Source organism: Blennius ocellaris (genome assembly GCF_963422515.1).
Source record: "Blennius ocellaris genome assembly, chromosome: 9".
Classification (NCBI taxonomy): domain Eukaryota; kingdom Metazoa; phylum Chordata; class Actinopteri; order Blenniiformes; family Blenniidae; genus Blennius; species Blennius ocellaris.
Window position 1 is genome coordinate 4,079,710 of NC_137658.1, and position 24,942 is coordinate 4,104,651.

Consider the following 24,942-nt stretch of genomic DNA (forward strand, 5'->3'; position numbering starts at 1 on the left):
GATGCTCTAAAGCAGGGGGCTCAAACTCATTTTTAGTTCGGTTGAGTGGTGAAATAGTGCCGAAATAACCTTTGAAATTTAATTTCAAAGTTTTTTTTTAATTCTTTTGGCACCGAGGAGTTTAGAGAATTGTATTAGCGCCAGAAGTGACTCTAATCTCAATATGAAGCCAAATATTGTGCAAAATACAGTGAAAACGTCCCCAAAAGCTTTTATTTTGTAGCCTTTTGAGAGGATTTTCGGACGAGGAGTGGATTTGAGGCCTTACTGATGTCTCTATTTGTAGTTTTGTGTCCAATTACACTAAAAATTTTAATTTGGACCATTTGCTCGGCGGTTTGGCCTCTTGTGGGCCGCCGTCCTCATGTTTGACAGCCACCGGTTCACTTTCAGTAACTAAACCGAGTCCCTCGTGTCAACATGTCCATATTCAGCGTCCAAAACAACACTGACGATCGCCTCGGACGCTTCGGGATCCTTCCCCGGGAGCCGCGATCGGGACACAGACAGGCGGCCGGCCATCGGGGCCGATGACGGAGTGAAAACGACGGGACGGACGGACGGTCCCTCGTCGACGCTCTGCTACGACTCGTGTCCCGTGAAGAAGCACTTTGGGAGTGAAGAACAGACCCGAAGGAGGAAACGGGAGACGGTGACCGGGAGGAGTTCCTCCTCTGTCCACCCCCACCTCCACCTCCACCCCCCCCCTACCACCACCACCCGCTGTGGCTCAGTTTGTCTCCTCGCTCGGTGGCCTGCTGCATGCGTGAGGTGTACGACGGCGCCCCCCCTGTGGCTGGGGTTTTGGGGAACAGCGGGATGAAGCAGCTGAGAGGACAGAGAAATCATATTTGCATATACGGATCGTTGCATAGAGAAGCTTGGGGCAAAGGAGGGGAACACAAAGGCTTGAACCACTCGGAGCTGCAGCTGGGATGAGGGGTGGAGGGGGGTGGGGGTGGGGGGGGGGGGGGGGGGGGGCACGAGCAGGAAGTGCGCAGATAGTCAGGAGCTACAGGCCCCGCCCCCTTTGGGGCGGGAGGCGGGGGACGGGCCAGGAAGCACTGTGAAGATGTAAACGAACAGGAGTTCAGGCGAGGAGCAGCGTTTGTCGCTTCCGTGTCCGAGTCGACGGAGGGGAACCGGAGCTGCTGACATCAAACCGACCTTCGTCCTTCGCGGGGGAGGGGGAGGGGGGAGGGGGTTCCCTCCCGGTATTCCCCGGGAAAAACCACGCCCTCCTCCATCAAGGCTCCTCCCATGAGTCCAAGAGGAGGAGCGGAGTCTCGCAGGAGAAGGTGAGGGAGGTTCACGTCCAGACTGGTGGCTCAAAGCTGTGACCGTCGCCGCCTCCAGGGTGCGCCGACGTGGCGGCTCCGGCGGTGACGGGTGGCTTTGTCCGAGTGGTCAGTGCGCCGACCCGCCACCGAGATGGGCGGAGCGTCACGGGGGGCCGGAACGAAGCCGGACTTCCAGCGCGGGATACGGGACCGTCCGGTCGACGCTCTGGGGCTGAAGGTGCGACCGCCGCCACCTCCGGGGGGCGCCACAGAGCTCCTGCGGCCTGGAGGTCGACTCGACGTCGCGGTGCACCAATATGGCCGCCTCCGTCACCTAGAGTTCCTTCAGTTCATCCTGGACCGCGAGTGCCAGGATCGTCCGCTTCGAGTAGGAAGACCGAGAACCAAGGAAAGCAACCGAAGCAACGCCAGCTGAGGGGAACGCGGCGACACGCACACACACACGCACACACACACACGCACACATACGCACACACGCCATCGGTCCCGCCACTTTCAGCAACGTGTGTTCGTCCGGCGGCGTGCGATGGGCGGCGGCGAGCCGCGTGCTGCAGGAGAAGCCGAAATACACATCAGAAGCGAATGGAGGTAAATATCAGTCCTTTTGCATCGCTTGGTTCAGTGGAAGCACCGATCGTCCAGTTCACATTTTCTCCAGTTAAGATAAATATATGAATATATTACACCCCCCCACCCCCACCCACCCACCCCACCACCCTCCACCCCCCACCCCCCCTCCCCCAACCCTGCAGCACTGTCTCTTATAGACGTACATCTGTCCACACAAAAATAAACCCGAGCGGCGGCGACGCGACCGCCGCTGTCCGTCAGTCCGTCTCCGCAGCTTCTCTTCGATATATTGCCACATTCATGTTTCATGCATTTGACTGCATTTGCTATTGCACTGGTCCGGGTTACTGGGGGGGGGTGGGGGTGTGGAGGGGTGGAAGGGTGGAGGAGGAGGGAGGGTATAGAAACAACAAAGCCAGTAAAACAACGTCCGATTGAGGCTCAGGTCAGGTCGAGCTTCCCGAAGCTCCTCCTCCTCCTGCTCCTCCTCTTCCTCCTCCTCCTCCTCCATCCGAAGGAGCCAGAGCGACAGAGGAGGAGGCGGAGAAGGAGGAGGAGGAGGAGGTGACGGCGTCTCCGTCTCCTCCCTCGAAAGGGGGGCTCACCTCGCCCTCCTCCTCCTCCTCCTCCTGCTCCTCAGGACTACTGCTTGTGGATGTCCTCGCTGCGGATGATCTTGTAAATGATCCAGTAGAAAATGTTAAAAATGAGGAAGACGAGGGGGAAGGCCACGCGGGACACCGTGTCGATGCGCTTGGCGCGGCTGATGAACAGCTTCTTCATCTCCTCGATGCTCTTCTCGGGCGCCGCCGAGGCCGGGGCGTTGTTGTTGTTGCCCTTGATGGCCATGCCGTCCTTGGCCTGCAGGCAGGCGGGGCCCATGCCGTAACCCGGGAAGCTGAAGCGGCCCTCGCCCGTCTCGTCCTCCTGCAACGGGACAAGACTCAGACTGTCAGGAACCAGAGACAACCAGAGAGCAGCTACTGATGGGGTGGAAATGGAGGAGTAAACTTGAAATGGATCGTTTCACAACAGGTTGATCCGTCTTCACGCGTAGTGATCGTCTCTTTACACCGAGACCGGTTTCAAACCGGTTCTGAAACAAGTCTGAAACTGATGCTGCACTTTTAGTGTCGGTTGGCTGATTGATTGATTTGAAGGATTGGATTTCAAAGTATGTTTGACACATTTGGAAGGATTATTACATGTATTTCACACAAAAACATGCAATATTAAGTATATTTGACAAAAAACACAAGATATTAAGTATATCTGACACAAAAACATAAGATATTAAGTAGATTTTACAAAAAAACATGTGATATTTAGTATATTGGACACAAAAACACAAGATATTAAATATATTTTACACAAGATATTAAGTATGTTTGAAAACCCCCCACAAGATATTAAATATATTTGACACAAAAACACAAGATATTAAGTATATTTGACACAAAAACACAAGATATTAAATATATTTTACACAAGATACTAAGTACATTTGAAAAACCCCCACAAGATGTTAAATATATTTGACATAAACCCAAGATATTAAGTAGATTTGACAAAAAACCACAAGATATTAAGTATATTTGAGACAAAAACATAATCTTTGGCAGCTGCCCAGAGCACAAACTCTACAGCCACGCACCACACGCCCTGCTCAGATACAGTCTTCAGAAGAACAGTTGTCAGAAATGTATTTCTGATAACCAATAAGCTGTGCAGTTGAAAAGTTCAAACGCCGCTTCGTAGCTGACAGCTTTGAGTGATGCGTTCAGGTGCATCACGTAACTCCGCCTTCCGACGTGTTAACGAGCCGCGCGGCTCAAGCGGCAGCGGCGCTACTTGATAAGCGTGATTAAAATATGACCGATACCCGCCATTAGCACGCGCGGCAAACAGCGTGTTGCTGTCAAGAGCCGAGGCGGCGAGGAGGAGGGAGGATGTGTCCAACACGCAGCCTGGATGAGGAGGAAGTGTGTGCGGCTGCAGAACTGAAGGTGACATCAAACCCCTGCAGCGGCAACAAATCATCTGTCAGAGCGTCTGCAGGCCGCAGCGGGAAGAAAAAACAAAAAAAAAATCCTCCAAACCTCTCAGTTTGTCTCTGAATTCTGTCGATACAAACCCGCCTCAGCACAACGAGCTGGTCACTGAAAACAACCTGCTCTCACACACACACACACACACACACACACACACACACACACACACACACACACACACACACACACACACACACACACACACACACACACACACACACACCTGTCACATTGAATCTGCTCACGCACGTGAAATTTTTAACCTTCCGTCAATAAAACCCTGTATGTTTACCACTTTCGACCTGCAGGTGGCGCCATGGCGACACATCTCACTGTGTTGCTTTACCCTCAAGAGGCTGCAGTGTTATTCTGATCGCCGCTCTTGCACAGATGTGAGCAGCAGAACAGAGGTTATGTCACGTGCATAGACGTTCTTTAGAGAGTAATTCTGGGTTTTTTTTGTCTCTTTTTATTGTCTTTTTTTTTTTTTTTTTTTACCCAAATCAGATTGGTTACCATCACTTTGTTGTAATTTTTTGTGTTCATTCTAAGATTATTTCCATTTTTTTTTCAGGTTGTTTTTCAGGGTTTCTCGCTTTGTGTTGCAAAATTGCGTTTAGCTTTTTGCTCTTGTGCCGAGAGTGTTTCTGCCCCCTGCTGGACACAAACCAGAATACATAACAGCCAGTTTCACTAGGGGCTGAAAGACCGTGTGAAACAAACATCAAATAAATATCATCGACATCTATTGTAAAACAAAATGAATTCATATAAAACTGAGTTTACTGACTGTATAATGTGGCGTCATGTAGATTGGGAGGCGGATAAATGGTCTGAACTCTTGTTGGTTCATCTTTCATTAGACAGCCGCCGACTCGCGTTAACGTAAACAGAGTCGATCATTTCCCCGCTGATCAAATTCTGATTTATTTACACTTTATAGATTAATTTAACTGAAATCTTGCTTTTAAGTTTTATTCAATAATTTATTGAAGACAAAACTGCCGAGGGAGTGAAAGAGCTCACTGTGGTGTGTGTGTGTGTGTGTGTGTGTGTGTGTGTGTGTGTGTGTGTGTGTGTGTGTGTGTGTGTGTGTGTGTGTGTGTGTGTGTGTGTGTGTTGGACCACCAGGTAGCACTCCATTTTTAGCACCCTGTGTCCCCGTTCTGTCCTTGCATCCTCACCAAGTCATCTATTATTGTTAATGCATGTGCAGAAACACACGCGCGCGCACACACACACACACACACACACACACACACACACACACACACACACACACACACACACACACACACACACTGGTCGACCTCTGGCTGTCCTTCAGTGACGCTGCTAAACTATTACAGATGCTCTGCTTTATTCTCCCTGCCATGTGATTAATGTGGAGGGCGGAGGGACGTGAGGAGGAGGTGCAATGAGGAGGAGGAGGAGGTGGAGGAGGGAGGAACCGGGCATCCAGCAAAGCGAGGACGACGCGACATCAACGTCCTGCAGGAGCCCAGCGGTTCGCCTAAAGTAATCCATTACAGAGAGGAGTAATGGCGAGGGATGAGACGAGACAGTGGGAATGAGACGAGTGGCTCACAGGCTGGTCTGACGGCTCGTTCGCTTTAATTCTTAAGATTTAAGGCACTCATGTCCGACAAAAACCAGAATGAGACTCGTCCCAAAAGTCGAGGTCAGACCCTGGGAATCGTCCAGTTCATGTGTGGAGGTGGGCGTGTCCACCGTGTCCACCGTGTCCACCGACGTGTGTCTTCACCACGACGTCTTGTTGAGGGAGAAACAGGAAATGAGGGGAACTATTTCCTGCTCTTATCTCCTACGTACAAGACAGAGACGCTAAATAACGACAGAATCTCCACATCAAAACAACCTGCTTTCCACAATCTCTCCCTTGTCTTGACTGAAGAAACCCGTTTCTCAGTCTTAATATCTACGGTGGCCCAGAAGGGAGTTACATTAAACTCTCCTGGAATTAAGATGGGTCCGTCACAATAAATTTTCCTTCAGAAACAAAGCCTGTCCTTCTGTTGTGACCTTTTCTGTTGCGTTGTAGCTTTTAACAGTTTTAGCTTTAGCTGTTGTTAATTTAGTTATTGTGTTGTGGTTTTAACTGTTACATACTGGCTTTTACAGTTGCATTTTGGCTTTTACAGTTGTGTTGTGACTTTTACAGTTGCATAGTGGCTTTTACAGTTGTGTTGTGGCTTTTACAGTTGCGTAGTGGCTTTTATAGTTGCATAGTGGCTTTTACAGTTATGTTGTGGCTTTTACAGTTGCATACTGGCTTTTACAGTTGCATACTGGCTTTTACAGTTGCATTTTGGCTTTTACAGTTGTGTTGTGACTTTTACAGTTGCGTAGTGGCTTTTATAGTTGCATAGTGGCTTTTACAGTTATGTTGTGGCTTTTACAGTTGCATACTGGCTTTTACAGTTGCATACTGGCTTTTACAGTTGCATCATGGCTTTTACAGTTCCATCCTGGCTTTTACAGTTGCATCGTGGCTTTTACAGTTGCATCCTGGCTTTTACAGTTGTGTTATGGCTTTTACAGTTACATACTGGCTTTTACAGTTGCGTAGTGGATTTTACAGTTACATACTGGCTTTTGTAGTTGCATTGTGGCTTTTACAGTTGCGTACTGGCTTCTACCCTTCTCTGCCACAGCAAACATCCAATTACAGTGAACGCCGTTTCTTCATTCTTCACCATGTTGAGGTTTGAAAGATGCAGAAGGGAGGAAAATTAATTCTCCCGATGGAAACGCGACAGACGAAGGACGAGACCGAAGCAGAAAAGAAAGGGAAGATTTCCGCGCGGCAGGACAGAGGAGGGAGGAGGAGGAGGAGGACGACGGCCTCCCAGTCGTCTCATCCATCATTCTTTCATCCGACCACAGAAGTATTTCTGACTCCGTCTGCGTCCGTGTGATTAATCCCGTTGATTAGCAGGAAGCAGGAAGCGGAGCGTGTCTCCTCTGTAAATATTACCCTTCGGATACGAGTTTTAGAGCCTCGCATTTCCATAAAACACCATCTGAGAAGGTGTCAGCTCCAACTACCACCTGCATCCGTCTCTGCTGCAGCAGGAATCCCTCCTTCTGCTTCTCCACTTCCTCCCAAAACTAATTCCAGCCGAGCTCGCGGGGAGGGAAGTATACGAGAAATCTGCCTTCAATGATTCATTTTGTGAAACGTTCATTTTAAAACCCCATCCTCAGCCACCCCCCCCCCCACCTCTACACCCTCCCCCACACCCCACACACACTACCATACATCATTAACCCGTTCTTTCCTATCCTGTCCCCGCTAAGAGGATCCGTCATGCTTTTTCCCCGTTGACTGTCAGTGATCAACATTTAAAAACGAGCAAGATGCGAGACGTGAGAGTAGAAATTAGATTGTAGAAAAAAAAACAACAACAACCCCCCCCCCCCCCCAAAAAAAAAAAATGCCGCCAGCCTAGCCTGATCGGTCCTGTAATACCACGTTTTGCCAGCAGATGGTGCAGTCAGACACTTCACATGCACTGCACTATTGTTAACAAACTTTAAACGTTACAAATATAATCAGGGATGTTGTGAACAAAGACAGGATATTATACTGAAAGTCAGATCGTTGGATGCCGTAAAATGAAAAAAACAAGTCAGAATGTCAATAATTATTTAATGGAATGTTGTGGATGAAAATCAGAAAGTAATGGGAAAAGATGGAATCTTACTAATAAAGTGGGAATGTTTCTGAAAAAAAAGATAGAATGTTGTGAATGAAAATTTGAATGTTGCTAGACAGAATATTGTAAATAAATTCAGAATTCTGTAAAGAATGTAGAAATGTCAATCAATTTGGAAAGTCGTTAATCGAGACCTAATGTTACTAATAAAGTAGTAACGTCATAATAAAGTTTAAAAGGGGTTGAATGAAATTTAAAATCAGTTTGGGTAAATTTGAGTTCAGTTTACAACCGAAGTACGGAAGAGGACTAGGGTCACTGTGGGAAAAAAACCCTGAGTTCTGACTTTTATTCTCAGAATTCTGACATTTAAACTCAGAATTATGAGTTTAAAGTCATAATTCTGAGTTTAAAAGTCATAATTCTGAGTTTAAATGTCAGAATTTCGAGTTTAATGTCAGTATTCTGAGTTTTAAAGTCATAATTCTGAGTTTAAAGTCAGAATTCTGAATCTAAAAGTCAGAATTCTGAGTTTAAACTCATAATTCTCAGTTTAAATGTCAGAATTTCGAGTTTAAAGTCAGTATTCTGACTTTTAAACTCATAATTCTGACTTTAAAACTCAGAATTCTGAGAAAAAAAGTCAAAACTCAGGGGATTTTTCCCACATTGGCCCTAGTCCTCTTCCGTACCGGAGGGATTAATAAAAAAAAAAAAAAAAAAAAAAAAAAAAAAAGCAAACCAGTCAATCGAATGGGAAAAAGGCTAATCAGTCTTAATATAAGTGATTATTGGGAACTGAGCAAATTCCACGTTTTTCCCGACAAAGATCTACCAAACCGTCCCGCTCTCCGCTGGGTTCTGCTGTATGAGAGGAACTGGGTGTTCTGACCCGGTTTCCCCCGCCGCCGCTCACAGCGGTCCGTTGGCGTCCCTCCGCTCGCTTTTTCAAGGGCGCCGCGTTCGAGTCTCTCGCTCATTAAGCCGCTGACCTGGAATGATTATCCACATGACGTGCTGCCCGGCTCTTCCCTCCGCGACGCTCGTCCTGCTTCCCGCTCCGTGAGACGAAGCCGCCGCGCGCCGTGAGACTGACATTTAAAGTTTAATGTCAATCGGGGTTAAATTTAGCCTTCGAGTGCCGCGCGGACGTGACGGAAGCGCGGGCCAAAATTATTCATTACAATTATTAGTGCCTGTTCTGTAACCACAGGAAGTTGGTGTCGTTTGTAAACGGAGAAGAAAATCACTGCAAACAGGACCGTCGTCATGGATTATGTACGTGGATCTACACCACTAGGGGGCACTGCAGTGAACACGAATATTGAATAGTGTATTTTTGTTAACAGAAACATACTTTGACCTGATAAAGTTCCATCAATTTCCATCGCTACTTTCTAGTTTTACTCACAAGGTCTGGAACCAGGTCTGATTCAAGGTGTGTAATCGAATCCAGAACCGGGTTTGAAACCAGATCCGACACCTGGTTTTAAACCAGGTCTTACATGAAGTCTGAAACCAGTTTTCAAAACAGGTCCTAAAACCAGCCAAAACCCAGTGTTGTGCCAAGATTGAAACAAGTTCTAGTATTCGGTGTGAAACCAGGTTTGAATCCAGGTCTGAAACTAACCAAAACCGAGTCTTATACCAAGAGTGAAACAAGTTCTAGTATTCGGTGTAAAACCCAGATCTGAAACCAAGTTTGAAACCAGGTCTGAAACCAGCCAAAAACGAGTCTTGTACCAAGAGTGAAACAGGTTCTAGAACTAGGTGTGAAACTAGGTCTGGAATCAAGTGTGAAACCACATCTGATACCAGGTCTTAAACTAAATCTGAAACCAAGTTTGAAACCAGGTCTTAAACCAACAAACAAACAAATGTTGTACCAAGACTGAAATAAGTTCTAGTACTAAGTGTAAAACCAGATCTGGAACCAGATGTGAATCCAGGCTTGAAACTAAGTGCATATATATATAAAACCAGGTCTGAACCAGGTCTAAATGCAGCCCCAAGTGTTGAAAATAGAGTAGAAGCAGTTGAAATGTCCTGCGTGTCCCAACAGAACCGTTGTGTCTCAACAATTTACCGAAAGTGTGAATAATTCAGCTGCGTCGAGCAGTAAACTGCAGATGTCCGCGTGTCTGTCGGAGCGAATCAGAGCAGTGCAGACGAGTCTGTGACGGCCGCCGACTCCCGGATCCCGGATCCTTCCGGAAGGATCCGGGAGTGGACACGGTTTAGGGGGCGAAGCGTAATCTCATTAATCCTGCTTCATGTCCTCCTTTAGAAGAGAACCTGCAGGTGCAGAGAGCAGCTCGGGAGGAGAGGTCGACCTTTGAGTCTGTTTAAGATCAGTGTTTTCACTAATCCGGCAGCTTCTCGCGCTGCGGCGGGGGCGGCGGGGGTCAGAGCGTCCACGCGGACGATCGGGGAGCCGCATAAATATGCATGTCGGCTTCAGATGTGAGCGCTAATGTGCTAAGTTGTCTCCCGTGTGTTTGAATTAAAGAGAGAGAGGAGAGGTGGTCGAATAAGGCCAGAGTCACGTCAGGACGTCGTGAGAGGCCCTCGGATAAAGCGCTTTGGCTAAGCTCCGCCCCCTTTTTTTCCTCCATGTTTTCTGGTCTATTTAAGTCGTTTAAATGGTGAAACGATGTGTCCGGCACACATGCAACGGTGATGCGAGGGATTACTTTATCTCAGTTCCAAAAACCCAAACAAAAGCCAAAAGTCAATTCTGCTCCAGAACCAGTTCAAGCGACAATTAAAGTATTCGCGTTTTCATTTCTTGAAAGTATTGCGCGGACGCTTTGGAAATCGATGTCCATTTGACACGGGAATGGCAGAAATGTGTTTTGTCTTCACAGTGTACAAAGTGACGGAGGGATTTTTTTCGAAAGTCGCGTTTTCAAAAAGTTGCATTTTCAAAAAGTTGCATTTTCAAAAAGTTGCGTTTTCAGTGCCTCCAGCCCCATTGTCGTGAGAAACGACAGAAAGACGCAAAAATAAATGAATAAAATGTTTCCACTCGCAAATGTTGTGTATCTATCTATCTATCTATCTATCTATCTATCTATCTATCTATCTATCTATCTATCTATCTATCTATCTATCTATCTATCTATCTATCTATCTATCTATCTATCTGTCTGTCTGTCTGTCTGTCCCCTGAGAGGACCTTCACTTTTTATGACTGAAAGCTTCTGCTCCTTTTTTTTTCTCCAAATGTAACCTATATATTTATATATGGACGTGTAACCAATCACATTTCAGCCATCACCTGTTGCTAGGGTAAAGTAATCTGCCCGAGGCCTTCAAAGTCGATTCTGATTCTTTATATTGCATTTCTGCATAATGACATGGTTTTAACAGCAATAAAAAAAAAAGTGATAGGGGGTTGGATTGATTCAGAACGAGCACTAGTGAAGGCCCAGGTCTGAAATATATGGCTTGCCACTGATATACACACAAGCACACGCACGCGCACACACAAAAAGATATAAATTGCGTGATAGTGAGGCATACACAAGGAGTGGATACGGGAAAGGAATATAAGTGTTTCACCAAAAAAACCCAAGATTGGACTGTAAAATATGAAACCTGCTCACTCACATTTGGATGATTGGTTAAATCAAAAAAACAAAACAGCCCCTTTAAAATACATGCAAAAATCAACACGCTCAGAACTTATCAGGTTTGAATGAATCCATTTGAAATTAATTCAATTAATGAAAACTAAATTAGTACATTAATATTTTTTTTTTATTAATGATTCCAATTATATTTAAATAAGAATTAATTTCAATTAAATACATTTAATTCAACTCAAAAAGATGAGAAAAGAGATGAACGACAGTGCTGATGATTTGGGCTGCTGATGCAGCAGTGTGGTGCGGCCAGCAGGGGGCGATGCCTCTCTGTGTCTGACCTCCCCTCCGCTGCTCTGGGGCAGAAAGCCTCAGTCTGCTACCCAGAGGGCAGTTTCCAGGGGGTCATGGGGGCGAAACCTCCTGTGTCCACTGAGAGCGACACTCCTCAATAAGATGTAATCAGATTACAGTTACAGATTACATTGAGAATCAGAATATTCAGTCACAGTTAGCTTTAAATGAATGTATTCTATAAGAGTTCGCTGCACAATGAACAAATTAAGTAAAAGTTTAGCTTTTGAATTAGTGTATTCGGTAACAGCTCACTGTGGAATTAGCTTCCTCTGTAACAGCAGCTGCGGGCTCGTAATGGCGGCCGGTGGCTAATGTCTTAGCCGCGATGGCGGCCGGTGGCTCGTCTTCGAGCCATAATGGAGGCTGGTTGCTCGTCTTTGTGCCATAATGGAGGCCAGTGGCTCATTTCTGAGCCATAATGGAGGCTGGTTGCTCATCTTTGAGCCATAATGGAGGCCGTTGGCTCATCTTAGAGCCATAATGGAGGCCGGTGGTTCGTCTTTGAGCCATAATGGAGGCCGGTGGTTCGTCTTTGAGCCATAGTGGAGGCCGATGGCTCATTTCTGAGCCATAATGGAGGCTGGCTGCTCGTCTTTGAGCCATAATGGAGGCCGGTGGCTCATCTTAGAGCCATAATGGAGGCCGGTGGTTCGTCTTTGAGCCATAATGGAGGCCGGTGGCTCGTCTTTGATCCATAATGGCGGCCGGTGGCTCTTCTTTGAGCCATGATGGAGGATGGTGGCTCGTCTTCTCGCCATAATGGAAGCCGGTGGCTCTTCTTTGAGCCATAATGGAGGATGGTGGCTCATCTTTGAGCCATAATGGAGGCCGGTGGCTCGTCTTTGAGCCATAATGGAGGCCAGTGGCTCATCTTTGAGCCATAATGGAGGCCGGTGGCTCATATTAGATGCTGGTTAGAAGCCGCGGTCATAGAGGTTAATTAAAGCGCGGTGTCCGTCCCTCAGACTTCACAGCAGAGCAGTCAGCTTTAATGGAGATCCTCTCATTCTGCTAATGACTCATTACCCTCAGGCTTCTCTCTCTCTTTCTCTCTCTCTTTTTTTTACTATTGTACTGGAAATAAAAGGTAAAGAACCCACAAGCTGAATTTGACTCTTTTCAACGATTCCACCAAATTACGTGCTTGTAATGCAAATACCTGAAGCGCCCGACCGCGGTACTCGAGTACTCTCCTAACGTGCCTCTGAGCTTCATATCGACGCTGCAGCACTTGTTTGTTGTTGAAATCTGCTTTCGGGTTGGCAACAATATCTTATCAGAGACATTCATTTTAAGTTATTTAAATTAGGAGACATTTTCTTTTCTTCCATTGTATTTTAATTAAACAAAGTCTCTTTTTTTAAATGGACAAAATGTTGAAACGTCTCCGTCAGACGACGTCAGCCTTCTCCTGCCGTCTTGTCCTTGTCAAATTTCATCGTCGACTCTACTCGCCAGTACTCTATAGACCTGGGAAGTACTTTTTGTTGCGCTGCGCCGTGAGGACGGCGGTCAGGTGACTCAGATGGAAGTGACTTCCTAACTTCTTTTGCTTTGAGGGACGTGGCGGAGATTTTAACCTGAGCTGAGCAGCTCCCTCATCCCACACACACACACACACACACACACACACACACACACACACACACACACACACACACACACACACACACACACACACACACACACACACACACACAGATGTTTGTGTGGAGATGTGGGTCAACCTGAAGCCGGCGGTGCTCGCCCCCTGATGTGGGGGGAGAGGGAGAGAGGGAGAGAGAGAGAGAGAGAGAGAGAGAGAGAGAGAGGTGATGTGAGGAGAGTTTGAGTCTGCTTGGACTGAAAGTGAACCTGCAGCCTCAGTTTAATCCACCTTTTCACCTGCTGCAGGATTACAGCACCGGGATTATTCAGTTATTTATTCCAGAGGTTTCCTCACTGCTCTCTCTCTCTCGCTGTCTCTCTCTCTCTCTGTCTCTCTCTCTCTGTCACTCCAGTTCACGTGAAACAACAAAACAAGCACAAACCAAGATGATGATGTTTTTTTTAAAACAACTTTTGTTCGTCAACATGTGAAGCCACCTTCTCTGCAGTCACCTGAAGTTGTTGAAATTACAGTTAAATCCAGAATTTAGAATCAAATTAAACTCACTCAATACTTCCAGTGGTCGCTAATATCAGAATTATGAGAAAATTCAATATTCTGAGAAAAATGTCAGAATTCAAAGAATTCTGATGAGAGAAAAAAAAAAATCAGAATCCAGCAAAAAAGTGGGAATTCAACAAAGAAAAAGTCAAGATTCAGTGAAAAAGTCAGAATTCTGTGAAAAAGCATTAGAATTGAGCAAAAAAATAAAAAGAGTCAGATTTGAGCTAATAAAGTGTGAATTGAGCAAAAAAGGTCTGAATTCAGCAAAAAGTCAGAATTCTGTGAAAAAAATCTGAATTCTGTGAAAATTATTAAAATTGAACAAAAGCAGTCAGTTTGAGCCAAAAAAGTCAGAATTCAGCAAAAAAGATAGAATTCCGTAAAAAAGTCAGAATTCTGTGAAGAAACATTAGATTTGAGCAAAAAAAGCATGAATTGAGCAAAACGTTCTGAATTCAGCCAAAAGTCAGAATTCTGTGAAAAACATTAAAATTGAACAAAAGCAGTCAGATTTGAGCCAAAAAAGTCAGAATTCAGCAAAAAAAGATTTCTGTGAAAAAAAAAACATTAGAATTGAGCTAAAAAAGTAGATTTGAACTAAGAAAAGTCGGAATTCTGTTTAAAAAAAGTCAGAATTCTGTTAAAAAGGCCAGAAATGTAATTTTTCAAACGACATTCGTCTGAGAAAAGAAAAGATTCAGAAAAAAGTGAGACTTCAGTGAAAAAAGTCAGAATTCAGACAAAGTGAATTAAAGACATTTCTCTTGCTAATTTGCCTTCTTCCTCTGACCAACATACGATCGACACCATTCTGCTGTGCACTGAACACATTTTGTACGTTTTGTCGTGTCTCAGTTTACTCAGATCAAAAGGACAAAACAAACCCCCCCCCAAAAAAAAAAAAAACCCTTTCAAAGTCCAAACTTTCCTTTGAGGGAAAACTCCAGCCGTCATTTTCACTAAACACACTGAAATGAGAGGAATTAGATCCGTCAGCGGGTTTTAGTGTGTGTGTGTGTGTGTGTGTGTGTGTGTGTGTGTGTGTGTGTGTGTGTGTGTGTGTGGGTGTGTTTGCTCTGGACTTTATACCGCCGTCCAAACTATGAACGATCGGCAGGCTTAATGCTCTTCATAATCTCACTCAAAGGGAGAGAATATCCTTCTCCACACACACACACCGTCTCAAAGCTCCACCGGGGAAACTTTCAGGGGAAACTTTCCACTCTTGTTTGTTTCCGTCTCTTGTGCTCCTCCGACGCCGTCGATCCTTCAACAAGCCTCGTCTTCGTTTTTGCCGCCGGCTCTGCCTTTAATCACGCTCGGCGCCGCGCCCGTCAAACTTTGATACCTGCTTGCTTGCGCCCGGCAAGGCGGCGCACCGCTAACATCACACGGGTACAACGTCAAACACGGGCGCTAATATTTAGCTTGTCTCGTCCCATTTAGACGAACCAGCGTGTGTGTGTGTGTGTGTGTGTGTGTGAGATCTGAAGGATCTGAGGCTGTTTGTTATTCAGACTTGTTTCATAGTTTGTTATTGATCACTGAACACATTTGGCAGGAGGGGAAAAAAAAGAAAAGAAGGAAAATGAAGCGTGTGTGTGGACGAGGGACGGCCGCCGTAATGTTTGACCTTCATGTGTCGCCGCCTCCGTCGGAAGCGCAGCAGCTCCTTGTGCTGGCGGGCGATGAAGTTGACGGCGGCGTACTCCAGCAGGGCCGAGAAGACGAAGAGCAGACACACGGCCATCCAGATATCGATGGCTTTTACGTAGGACACCTGTAGGGGGGCGAGAGAGAGAGAGAGAGAGAGAGAGAGAGAGAGAGAGAGAGCGGAGGCGTCGGATCACAACGCACTGCAAATCAGCCAGATAAGGCAAATTCTGTGTTAATGGTGTCTGATCAGTCCTGCAGTACCACTGTCCACCAGCAGGTGGTACGGTGAGTCACCCCTGCCTCTTTTTGCTTGCCTTCAGTCCAAGACCAGAAGAAGGTCGTGACGCCGGTAAGAAGCAGGAATTCAACCCCACAGACTCACTGCTGCCACCCGGTGTACACAATGAGCATTATTTAAAGGTGCCATACTGCACCTTTAAACTACACGATTATGATGAAATTCACCAAATTCGTACTACTTTTACGGGTTTTTTTTTTGCACATCATTGACTTTGGTTAATTTCTATTTAAAAAACTATTTTAGACTTTAAAATAACCCTTTTACCCTTTAAAATAAATATAAAACTAGTTGGTTCATTTGGTTTAATGGTTCAGTTGGTTTAATGGTTCAATTGGTTCCTTTGGTAAGTTGATTCAGTTGTTTCAGTTGGTTCATTTGGTGAGTTGGATCAGTTGGTTTAATGGCTCAATTGGTTCATTTGGTGAGTTGGATCAGATGGTTTAATGGTTCAGTTGGTTTAATGGTTCAATTGGTTCATTTGGTGAGTTGGCTCAATTGTTTAATGGTTCAGTTGGTTTAATGGTTCAGTTGGTATAATGGTTCAATCGGTTCATTTGGTGAGTTGGATCAGTTGGTTTAATGGTTCATTTGACTCAGTTGGTATAATGGTTCAGTTGGTTCATTTGGTGAGTTGGTTCAGTGGGTTGGTCACTCAGAGGAACATGGCGACGATTCCCCCGTTACCGGTCGATTCTTAAAAGCAGCTCTGGAGAAGATCGAGGCTCAGCTGAACCTTCAAGGAAAAACATTGCGGCACAAAACCCCAGAAAGCAGTGAGACTGGAAACGACTCACTGAAGAAGAACGAATCAGCCAAAAAGACTGATTTCACTGGAGTTAAAACACCTGACTGTCACTTCTTCTGAGTTTTAAGTTGACGAGTAGATTAAGATACGAACTGAACTCCTCCATGTTGAACAGTGACTGACAGCAACTGTTCTCTCCTTCGACAAAAACAAACAGGCTCACGCGGAGTTCAGTAACTGTAACTTAGCTACTTATTACATTGAAGAATAAAGTGGTGATCTGGACACTGAGTCCATTGAATCGAATCTGTCAAAATGAAACATAACGTCTGAATCCTGACTTCACATGACAGAAAGCAGCCGGGCGAGCATGTGAAGGTGTGTGTATTATATCATGCACACACACTGTGTGTGTGTGTGTGTGTGTGTGTGTACCTAAGCTCAGCTGTGCTGTGCGATCATCATAGTGACAGCTGAACTGCAGAGCAGTCACGGTTCACTTGTTCAATTTTTAGAGCGCATGAAGCACCTAGCGTGTGTGTGTGTGTGTGTGTGTGTGTGTGTGTGTGTGTGTGTGTGTGTGTGTGTGTGTGTGTGTGTGTGTGTGTGTGAGTTGGGGATTACAGCTTCCATGAACATGCTTATAAAATCCTTCCTGCTCACGCAAACTCAACCATTTTTTTTTCTTTGACTCTAATCTGAAAATCCAAAACAGGAAAAATTCCTTCTTTGAATTAAATTTTTCTCTCCTTTGTTAATAATCCCCAGTGTATTTATAATGTTAATAGGTTAATGGAAAATGGGTTTTTCCATTAGTTTCTTTGGGTTTTTTAATCAGCTATTTAATCCCAGTGTCTAAAGGCCATTACATTCAAACAATTTTCAGTAATGACCATAATTCTTTATGCCATAACAATTATAACATTAGATGTTATTTGTATTTCTAAGCTGTTATTATAATACTAGTTCAGTTCAGTTAAAAAAAGGACTTTATGTGGTCCCTGAATTAAAATGGGTTTGACACTCGTCACTGGATTTAAACAGGAAACGATAATTTTTGCAGTGGATCCTTGAAAGAGTCTAGATTTCTTATATTTCATGCCTAAAACAGAAAGTTCTCAAACTACTTTAAAACGAGCCGCAATAAGCAATTGTCTTTCTTTATTTCTAATAATTTGCATGTTTTGCAGGGTCCAGGCCACTTTTATTTTGGTGGGGGAATAAAACAATCCTAAAACTCAGGATTACAGTCATCACTATAGGCCTCACCATACTTAATCCAGTCTTAAAGAATTCAACTCATTTTAAATCAGACGTCGGCCAGTCTAAAACCAGACTAAAACCAGTTTTCAAACAATCTTCAAATATTCTCTAACCAGTCTTAAAGTCCTAGTGAAATGAAAATTCGACCTCCAAAACACTCTGGCTGTCGCTTCTAGGATCATTTTTATGCTAACTGGCCGAAGGGTAAAATGTTAAAACACGGCAATCTGCGAGAAAATAGCCGATAAACGGCGGTATTTCCGCTGCTGGGCGGAGCTTCTGACAATAATAGAGTGACGTCACGAGTTGTGCACACGCCCAAGTTGTGTTTACATTATGGAGGATCAGAGTTTTGACCACGAAGAAGCTGAATTTAACCATATTTCATCATCGTCATCATTTCAAATCCAGTGATTGATGAAGAAGACACAGAATGTGTCGTTCTGCCATCGGTGACCCCGTCTGGAACATGTTTGAGGAAGCAGAAGACGCTTCGTCCTCCATTCGTCCTCCATTCGTCCTCGTCTCCTTGCCTCAGCAGCCGCCAGTTTTCACCTTTGAGGCTTTGAGGCTCTTGACTTTTGGAAGAACGACCCGGCTTCCTGGATCATGTCAAAGCGCTTTTCCGACTGCGCGGAATCACCGAAGATGAGTCCAGATGTTACTTGATCGTCTACTAGCCGCCCGAGCCAAAGGCTCCCGCTAGCCGCTAGCTGCGCGAGCTAGCCGCGCGAGCTAGCCGCTCCAGCCGCCTGTGCTCCTTTTCTCCTCTCTCTGGTCTCTTCCAGGCTCAATCTTTCGTCAAAGGCTCATAAAACACCGACTATAACTTCAAAACACTGTTAAAACTTGGATATTTAAGAGGGAAACAAGCCAATATAAACACAACAGATCGAGATCTGCACAACTCGTGACGTCACGCCCACGAAGAAGGATTCCCCCGACTTCCTCGGCTGGTAGATTCAAAATTCAAATAACTTTATTATGCGGCAACAGTGGTGGGGCAGAGTCGGGGGAACCTTAGAAGGAGTACCCCAACTATCGTTTTTTGCAAAGTAGTGTGTTACATTTCACTCGGCCTTTAAATTGTCTTTAAATACACTAAACTGCAGATAAACAGTGTCAAACTAGTCTTTTCAATCAGCCTCAAACCAGTTTTTAAACCCGACTTAAGCCAGTCTCTATTTATTCTCAAACCGGTCTTGAAACCATTTTAAAAAGTGGATGTTTGCTGCTGCGTTATCAAAAAAAACCCATCTTCAAATGTCTCGAACACTTTTGCTGGCCACAGGGGGGCGGCGCCCCGATCGGGTCCTCACCTTGGGCAGCGAGGCTCTGGAGCCGGAGCTCTGGGTGGTCATGGTGAGCACGGTGGTGATGCCCAGCCCCACGCGGGCCGGCGCGGCGTCCATGTTGATCCAGAAGGAGACCCAGGACAGGATGACGATGAGCAGCGACGGGATGTACATCTGGATCAGGTAGTAGCCCATCTGACGCTCCAGGTGGAAGCGGGCCTCGATGCAGGTGAATTTACCTGCGTGGGGGGGGGGGGGGGGGGGGGGGGCAGAGAGTCACTGGTTTGCCGTTGAATCGTTGACGGATCCAGAGCCCTGGGGTTGTTTACGTTACAGCGGATGTGTTTCCATCGCTGGGAGGCCAATGTGTGGATGTTATAGAGCAGAGGTCTGCAACCCGCCGCTCTTCATCCCCCACCATGAAGCTTCCAGCATATTATTTACAAGTAAACACTCTGTTTATCTTTGGTTTTTTTATTGTTCTGTTTGCATTCCACACCGACGTTCAAAAAAATGGCCCGATCTCAAGGATAAAAAACAGCCGAGTCAGCAATAGCTTTGAGGGAAAGAAAAAGAAAAAAGAAAAAGAAGAAAAAAAAAATTTTAAGAAGAAAAAGGAAAAAAATAAGACCAGGAAGAAAAAAGATTTAAAAAAAAAAAAAAAAAAAAACGGAAAAGAAAAAAAGGGAAAAATACAATTCAGAAAAGAAATAATTTTTTTTTTAAAGAAAAAAACAAGACAAAAAGGAGAAAAACTCTTGTATAACTAAGACAGATTTAACCATATACAGTAAACTGCTCAATATCAAAGAGGGTAAAATAGCAAAGATGTATGAAATGGTTAAAGTGGGAAAATCTTAAAAAATAAAAAAATGGACAAAAAAATAAAAAAAATACACAAAAAACATAAAATATTTCTAAATTGTGCCTGTGACACTTCATCGATGCAACTTAATTTTGTTTTTGTATGTATAGTAATTTTCTTTATTTTAGCTCATTTGCATGTTTTGAAAATATACAAACATAAAAAAAAAAAAAAAAGTGTTTTGGTGAAAAAAACGGTTCTTTTGGTCATAAAGGCTCGCGGACCCCGCCTGCAACGGCGTGTGTTTAACACGACGCGCCCGTCAACCGTGCAGGAGGTGCGTTTGTGTTGCAGTGCAGCGGCAACAGGAGCAGAAATGTCCCTCCGCCTCTGTAATGTAATGAGAGCGCACACTGGGACTCATAATAAAGCAGCAGAGAGGAGGACAGCACCAGGGACGTCCATTTAATCAGAGGCGATCAATGCAGGGCAGCCTCATCAATTACAGCTAACCCGGACAGACACGGGGGGGGGGGGGGGGGGGGGGAGGAGGAGGAGGGGGGAGGGGGGGGGGGTGAGGTTGAACTTGATTTATAACTGTGATACACTTCAGAGCCTTTAAGTGCTGTCCATATTTTTCATCGGATAAGAAGATTGAAATTATTCGGCCAGGATCACATCTCACTGTGTGTGTGTGTGTGTGTGTGTGTGTGTGTGTGTGTGTGTGTGTGTGTGTGTGTGTGTGTGTGCGTGCGTGTGTGTGTGTCTTATGTTTCAGCAGTGCTCTGCAGCGTCCAGGCCGCCTCCCTCCGTGACCTCGCCGACGAATAATGACAATAAGATGCGGTGTTAAGAAAAAATGCAAAATAAAAAATTCTGTATTTTTTTCACGCACTGCAAAATATAATATTTTATTAAGTCATGCGTTTGGTTCTTTCTCCACATCTTAAAAGGGGGGGGGGGGGGGGGGGGGGGGGGGGGCTGTTCTACTAGGCGTCGCAGAATCATTAGTTGGATAATCGGGTACCATTAGTTGTCGACTAATTGTGAGCGTAAATAAAGTTCGAACTCTAAACTGCTGAATTGATGCTGCATTAAGAGAGAGCGTGGCATCGACACAGTGAACTCTATGGCAACGTCTGTGGCACTATTAGACATCATACAAGACGTTAAATTAGTCCCATGATGGGGAAAATATACGTCAACTTCTCTCTGTACAACGAATGGAGAAGCCGGAAACATGTCACGTGAATTAATTATTATTGTTAACCCGCCCCCCCCCCCCAAAAAAAAAATCTAAACAAAACAATAATAAAAGAGTAAAAATTGCAGTTTTGAGAAATGCTGAATGAATAAAAAGTCAGCCATATTTGTAGTTTTTTAGACTTTTGGGGGAGATTTCTTGTTCAATCTGAGCTAAAATAAATAAAAAATAGCACATTAAAGAATGAAGAATCATATGGGAGTGGGGGGGGGGGGGGGGGGGGTGGCTTATGCCACAAATGTAGGTGTGTGTGTGTGTGTGTGTGTGTGTGTGTGTGTGTCTGTGTGTGTGTGTGTGTGTGTGTGTGTGTGTGTGTGTGTGTGTGTGTGTGTTAACTCCCACATGCTCCAAACGTATCAGCAAGATAACAGAATCTCCTGCAATGCAGCAGAAACCATGATTAGTATTGCAAACCAGGCGGTTTCTGTGTGTGTGTGTGTGTGTGTGTGTCTGTGGGTGTGTGTGCGTGTGTGAGAGAATGGGGGGGGGGGGTATTAAAAGAAAGCAATGACGGAGAGGGTGATGGAGACCAAGCTGCTTCTCGCGGAGTCACAAAAGACCGCAGCTAATAAATATGATGGAGGACGACACCTTAATTCACTGCTAATGCAGCGAGGCGTGTGCACATGCACACACACACACACACACACACACACACACACACACACACACACACACACACACACACACACACACACACACACACACCGACGCTCAGCTGTGTGCACGCCATCACATGTGAGCATGTGCGGCACGGAGGAGCAGCAGGGCAGGAAGAGGTAGAAAATGAAAAGGAGAAGGAGGGAAGGGAAGGAGGGAGGGGCTGGAATTGAACTCGCCAACAGAAAGACGGAGGTTTGGATCGCCGAGGTCAAAGGTCACTAACTTTAACCCTGACGTGTGAACGACTCAGTAACAAACGTCGTTCTATTTTCGCTGATTCCATGCGACAGCCGACTCTGTGCTTTGAGTTTTGAAACAGGAATGAAGTAAACAAAGTGTCTGATGCTCTTGTAAAAGTTTGATTTATTTAATATTTTGAACGTGTTGAGAATCAGTTCACAAAAAAAGTAGAAGAAAATCTGGAAGATACGACTTTTTTTTTTTAAGTGGTTGTTACGATGCAACACAGTTTTGTGTGTGCGTGTGTGTGTGTGTGTGCGTGTATGTGCGCACGCACGCACGCACGCACGCACGCACGCACGCACGCACGCACACACGCACACACACACACACACACACACGTACGTCTGTATGTTTTAATGATGTTTTTCTTCATCTTCATAATTTCTTTATTATCCATCTGTTTGCCAGCGATTCATGAAAATGATGAAATGACATGAAATGAAAGTTTAATAAATCTCCTAAAAAAAAAATCTCCTCTTCACTCAAACTTTTATGATACCGGAGGAAAATAAAAAAAAAAAAAAGAAAGGAAGAAGAAAAGAAACGTGTATTTCCATTTCAGGTGCAGATTTCCATATTTCATGGGAGAAGTGAGTCAAATATGTCCCTGCCTCCTCCTTTCCAGTCTGAATTTAGATCTCCCTCACTTATTTCACACATCTTTTCCTCCCACCGCTCTCTTTTCCTCTTCAAACTTTCTTTTTTCTCTCTTTTTTCTCCAACAATTAAAGTAAAAAGCTCTGAAAGTGGACAAAACTCTGAAACTGAGACATAATTTGTAATAAATATATATAACACTGTGGGTAAAGTAAATTACTTGATGATGATGATGATGAGGAGGAGGAGGGTGATGATGATGATGATGATGATGAAGAGGTCCACCTGTGTTGTAGTGCTTGGTGCAGTAGCGCAGGTCCTTCTCCTCCTTGAGGATGAACTGAGGTAACGTCAGACCGTCGGCCACCTGCACCGCTCCTTTCTCGTCCCACTCAAAGATCAGATCGTTCATCGTGTATCCGACTGTGGAGGGGAGGAAAGATGAAGGAGAGGAGGAGGAGGGAGAAGAGGAGGGACAGGCATGAGAAAGAGGAAGAGGGAGAGGAGGAAGAAGAATAGGAAGTAGAGGAAGGGGGGAGGAATAAGATGAAGGAGAGGAGGAGGAAGAAGAGGAAGTAGAGGAAGGGAAAGATGAAGGAGAGGAGGAGGGAGAGGAGGAAGTAGAGGAAGAGGGGGAGGGGGAAAGGAAGAAGATGAAGGAGAGGAGGAGGGAGAGGAGGAAGGAGAGGAAGAGGGGGGTGGCAGAAGATGAAGTAGAGGAGGAGGGAAGAAGAGGAAGTAGAGGAAGGGAGAAGAGGAAGTAGAGGAGGAGGAAGAAGAGGAAGTAGAGGAGGAGTAGGGAGAGGAAGAGGGAGAGGAGGAAGAGGAAGTGGAGGTCAAAGCGTCTTTCATCACATCAACTCTTCAATGTGACCTCTGACCCTACAATGTAAACTTTGACTCCTTGATTTGACTTCTGACATCTGATGTGACCTCTGACTTCCATGTTGTGACCTTTGACCTCCATGAAATGACTTCTGACCCCATGAGTTCATGCTTGACGTAATTTCTTCAGGTGAACACCCATTTTGACCCCCTGATGTAATCCCTGACCTCTGACCCTTTAACATAAACCTGTTGTGACATCTGACCCCGGGTGTGACCTTTGCCCTTTGACCCCTGCAGTGTGTGTGTGTGTGTGTGTGTGTGTGTGTGTGTGTGTGTGTGTGTGTGCGTGTGTGTGTTTGAGACTCACAGCTCTCCAGCTGCATGATGCAGGTCTGTACATCCATCGGGAAGTTCTTCAGATCCATGGGACAGGCTAGGATCAGAGTGATTCTGCACACACACACACACACACACACACACACACACACACACACACACACACACACACACACACACACACACACACACACACACACACACACACACACACACACACACACACAGGTCAGTGAGGGCAAAACGCCGGATCTCTCGCCGGTCTGCAGACGTCGAACTGTCACCGCCGTGTTTCTCCAGCAGGGGGGGCCGGCGGCTGCGGGCGGCCTGACGTAGCGATACGGTGTGCTGCGTCGGCTCGTCACCGCCGGCAACCTGACAGGATGCTGAACGTGGATTCCAGCGGCGGCTGACACCTCAAACACCGACTGACTTCGTACTCACTAGCTTTTTTTTTTTTTTTTTTTTTTCTGCCTCACATACAAAACTCTACGACTCGACTACAAACGTTGCCTCCATTCAGGAGCCACTTTTAGCTGTTGATGTACGTTGTCAATACATTTATAAAGGAAACTCCTCGTTATACTCATGCAAACGAATATTTCCAGGATTTAAAGAAACCCCTTCGCACTGGAAAAACCATCTCTTCCAGATTATTATCGTCGCTTTAAGACTCTTTCTTTGGAAAAGTCTGGCTTTTTTTTTCTGAATCAGTCAAATGTTGATATTTTCACTTGAGCTTTTTATCGTCTATAAGTCCATGTTGGTCCGTCTCGGTCTCTTTGGTCTCCAGTTTTCTTCGGATTTCTTTGTTGTGTTTATTGCTATTTGGTCCACTGAGGCCTCTTTTTCACATTAATGGTCTCTTTTATACCTATTTGGTATCCTCAGACTTCATTTAGTCTCATCAGCTCCCAGTTTAATTGGTTCGGATTGTTTAATTTGTTCAGATTGCGGTGATCAGATGTCACTGATGAAACCACGAGCGGATCACTCACAGCATGGGAGTCTGGAGACGTGGGAGGAATTCAAAGTTTCAGAGGATATTTGAACTTTTCGGTTGGCTGATTTTATATCAACAACTACTTTTAACGCTTTTTGACTTCAGGTTTGGATAATTCCACAAGTACTTTTAACTAAACTCTTAGAGTCATTTCAGGATTTTATTCCACGCTTGTGGACTCGACTGGATTAAAACTGCTTTTAACAAACATGTGTACTGGATCTCGCTGGGTTTAGCGTTAATCC

At 45.2% G+C, this 24,942-nt stretch overlaps 1 protein-coding gene across 3 annotated transcripts in view; it reads right to left on the minus strand.

The window, feature by feature from the left end:
* Positions 1 to 2,513: 2,513 nt before the first annotated feature.
* The window catches only part of glra1 (glycine receptor, alpha 1), a gene marked incomplete at both ends in the record, with an annotated part of 99,761 nt that continues 77,332 nt past the window's right edge, over positions 2,514 to 24,942 (minus strand). For all 3 annotated transcript variants that reach the window (XM_080501729.1, XM_080501728.1, XM_080501730.1), the window contains 5 exons: positions 2,514 to 2,798; positions 15,332 to 15,478; positions 18,983 to 19,197; positions 22,816 to 22,953; positions 23,726 to 23,808. In XM_080501729.1, coding sequence (XP_080357855.1) covers positions 2,514 to 2,798; positions 15,332 to 15,478; positions 18,983 to 19,197; positions 22,816 to 22,953; positions 23,726 to 23,808 — 868 coding nt within the window. The remainder of the gene's footprint in view (positions 2,799 to 15,331; positions 15,479 to 18,982; positions 19,198 to 22,815; positions 22,954 to 23,725; positions 23,809 to 24,942) is intronic.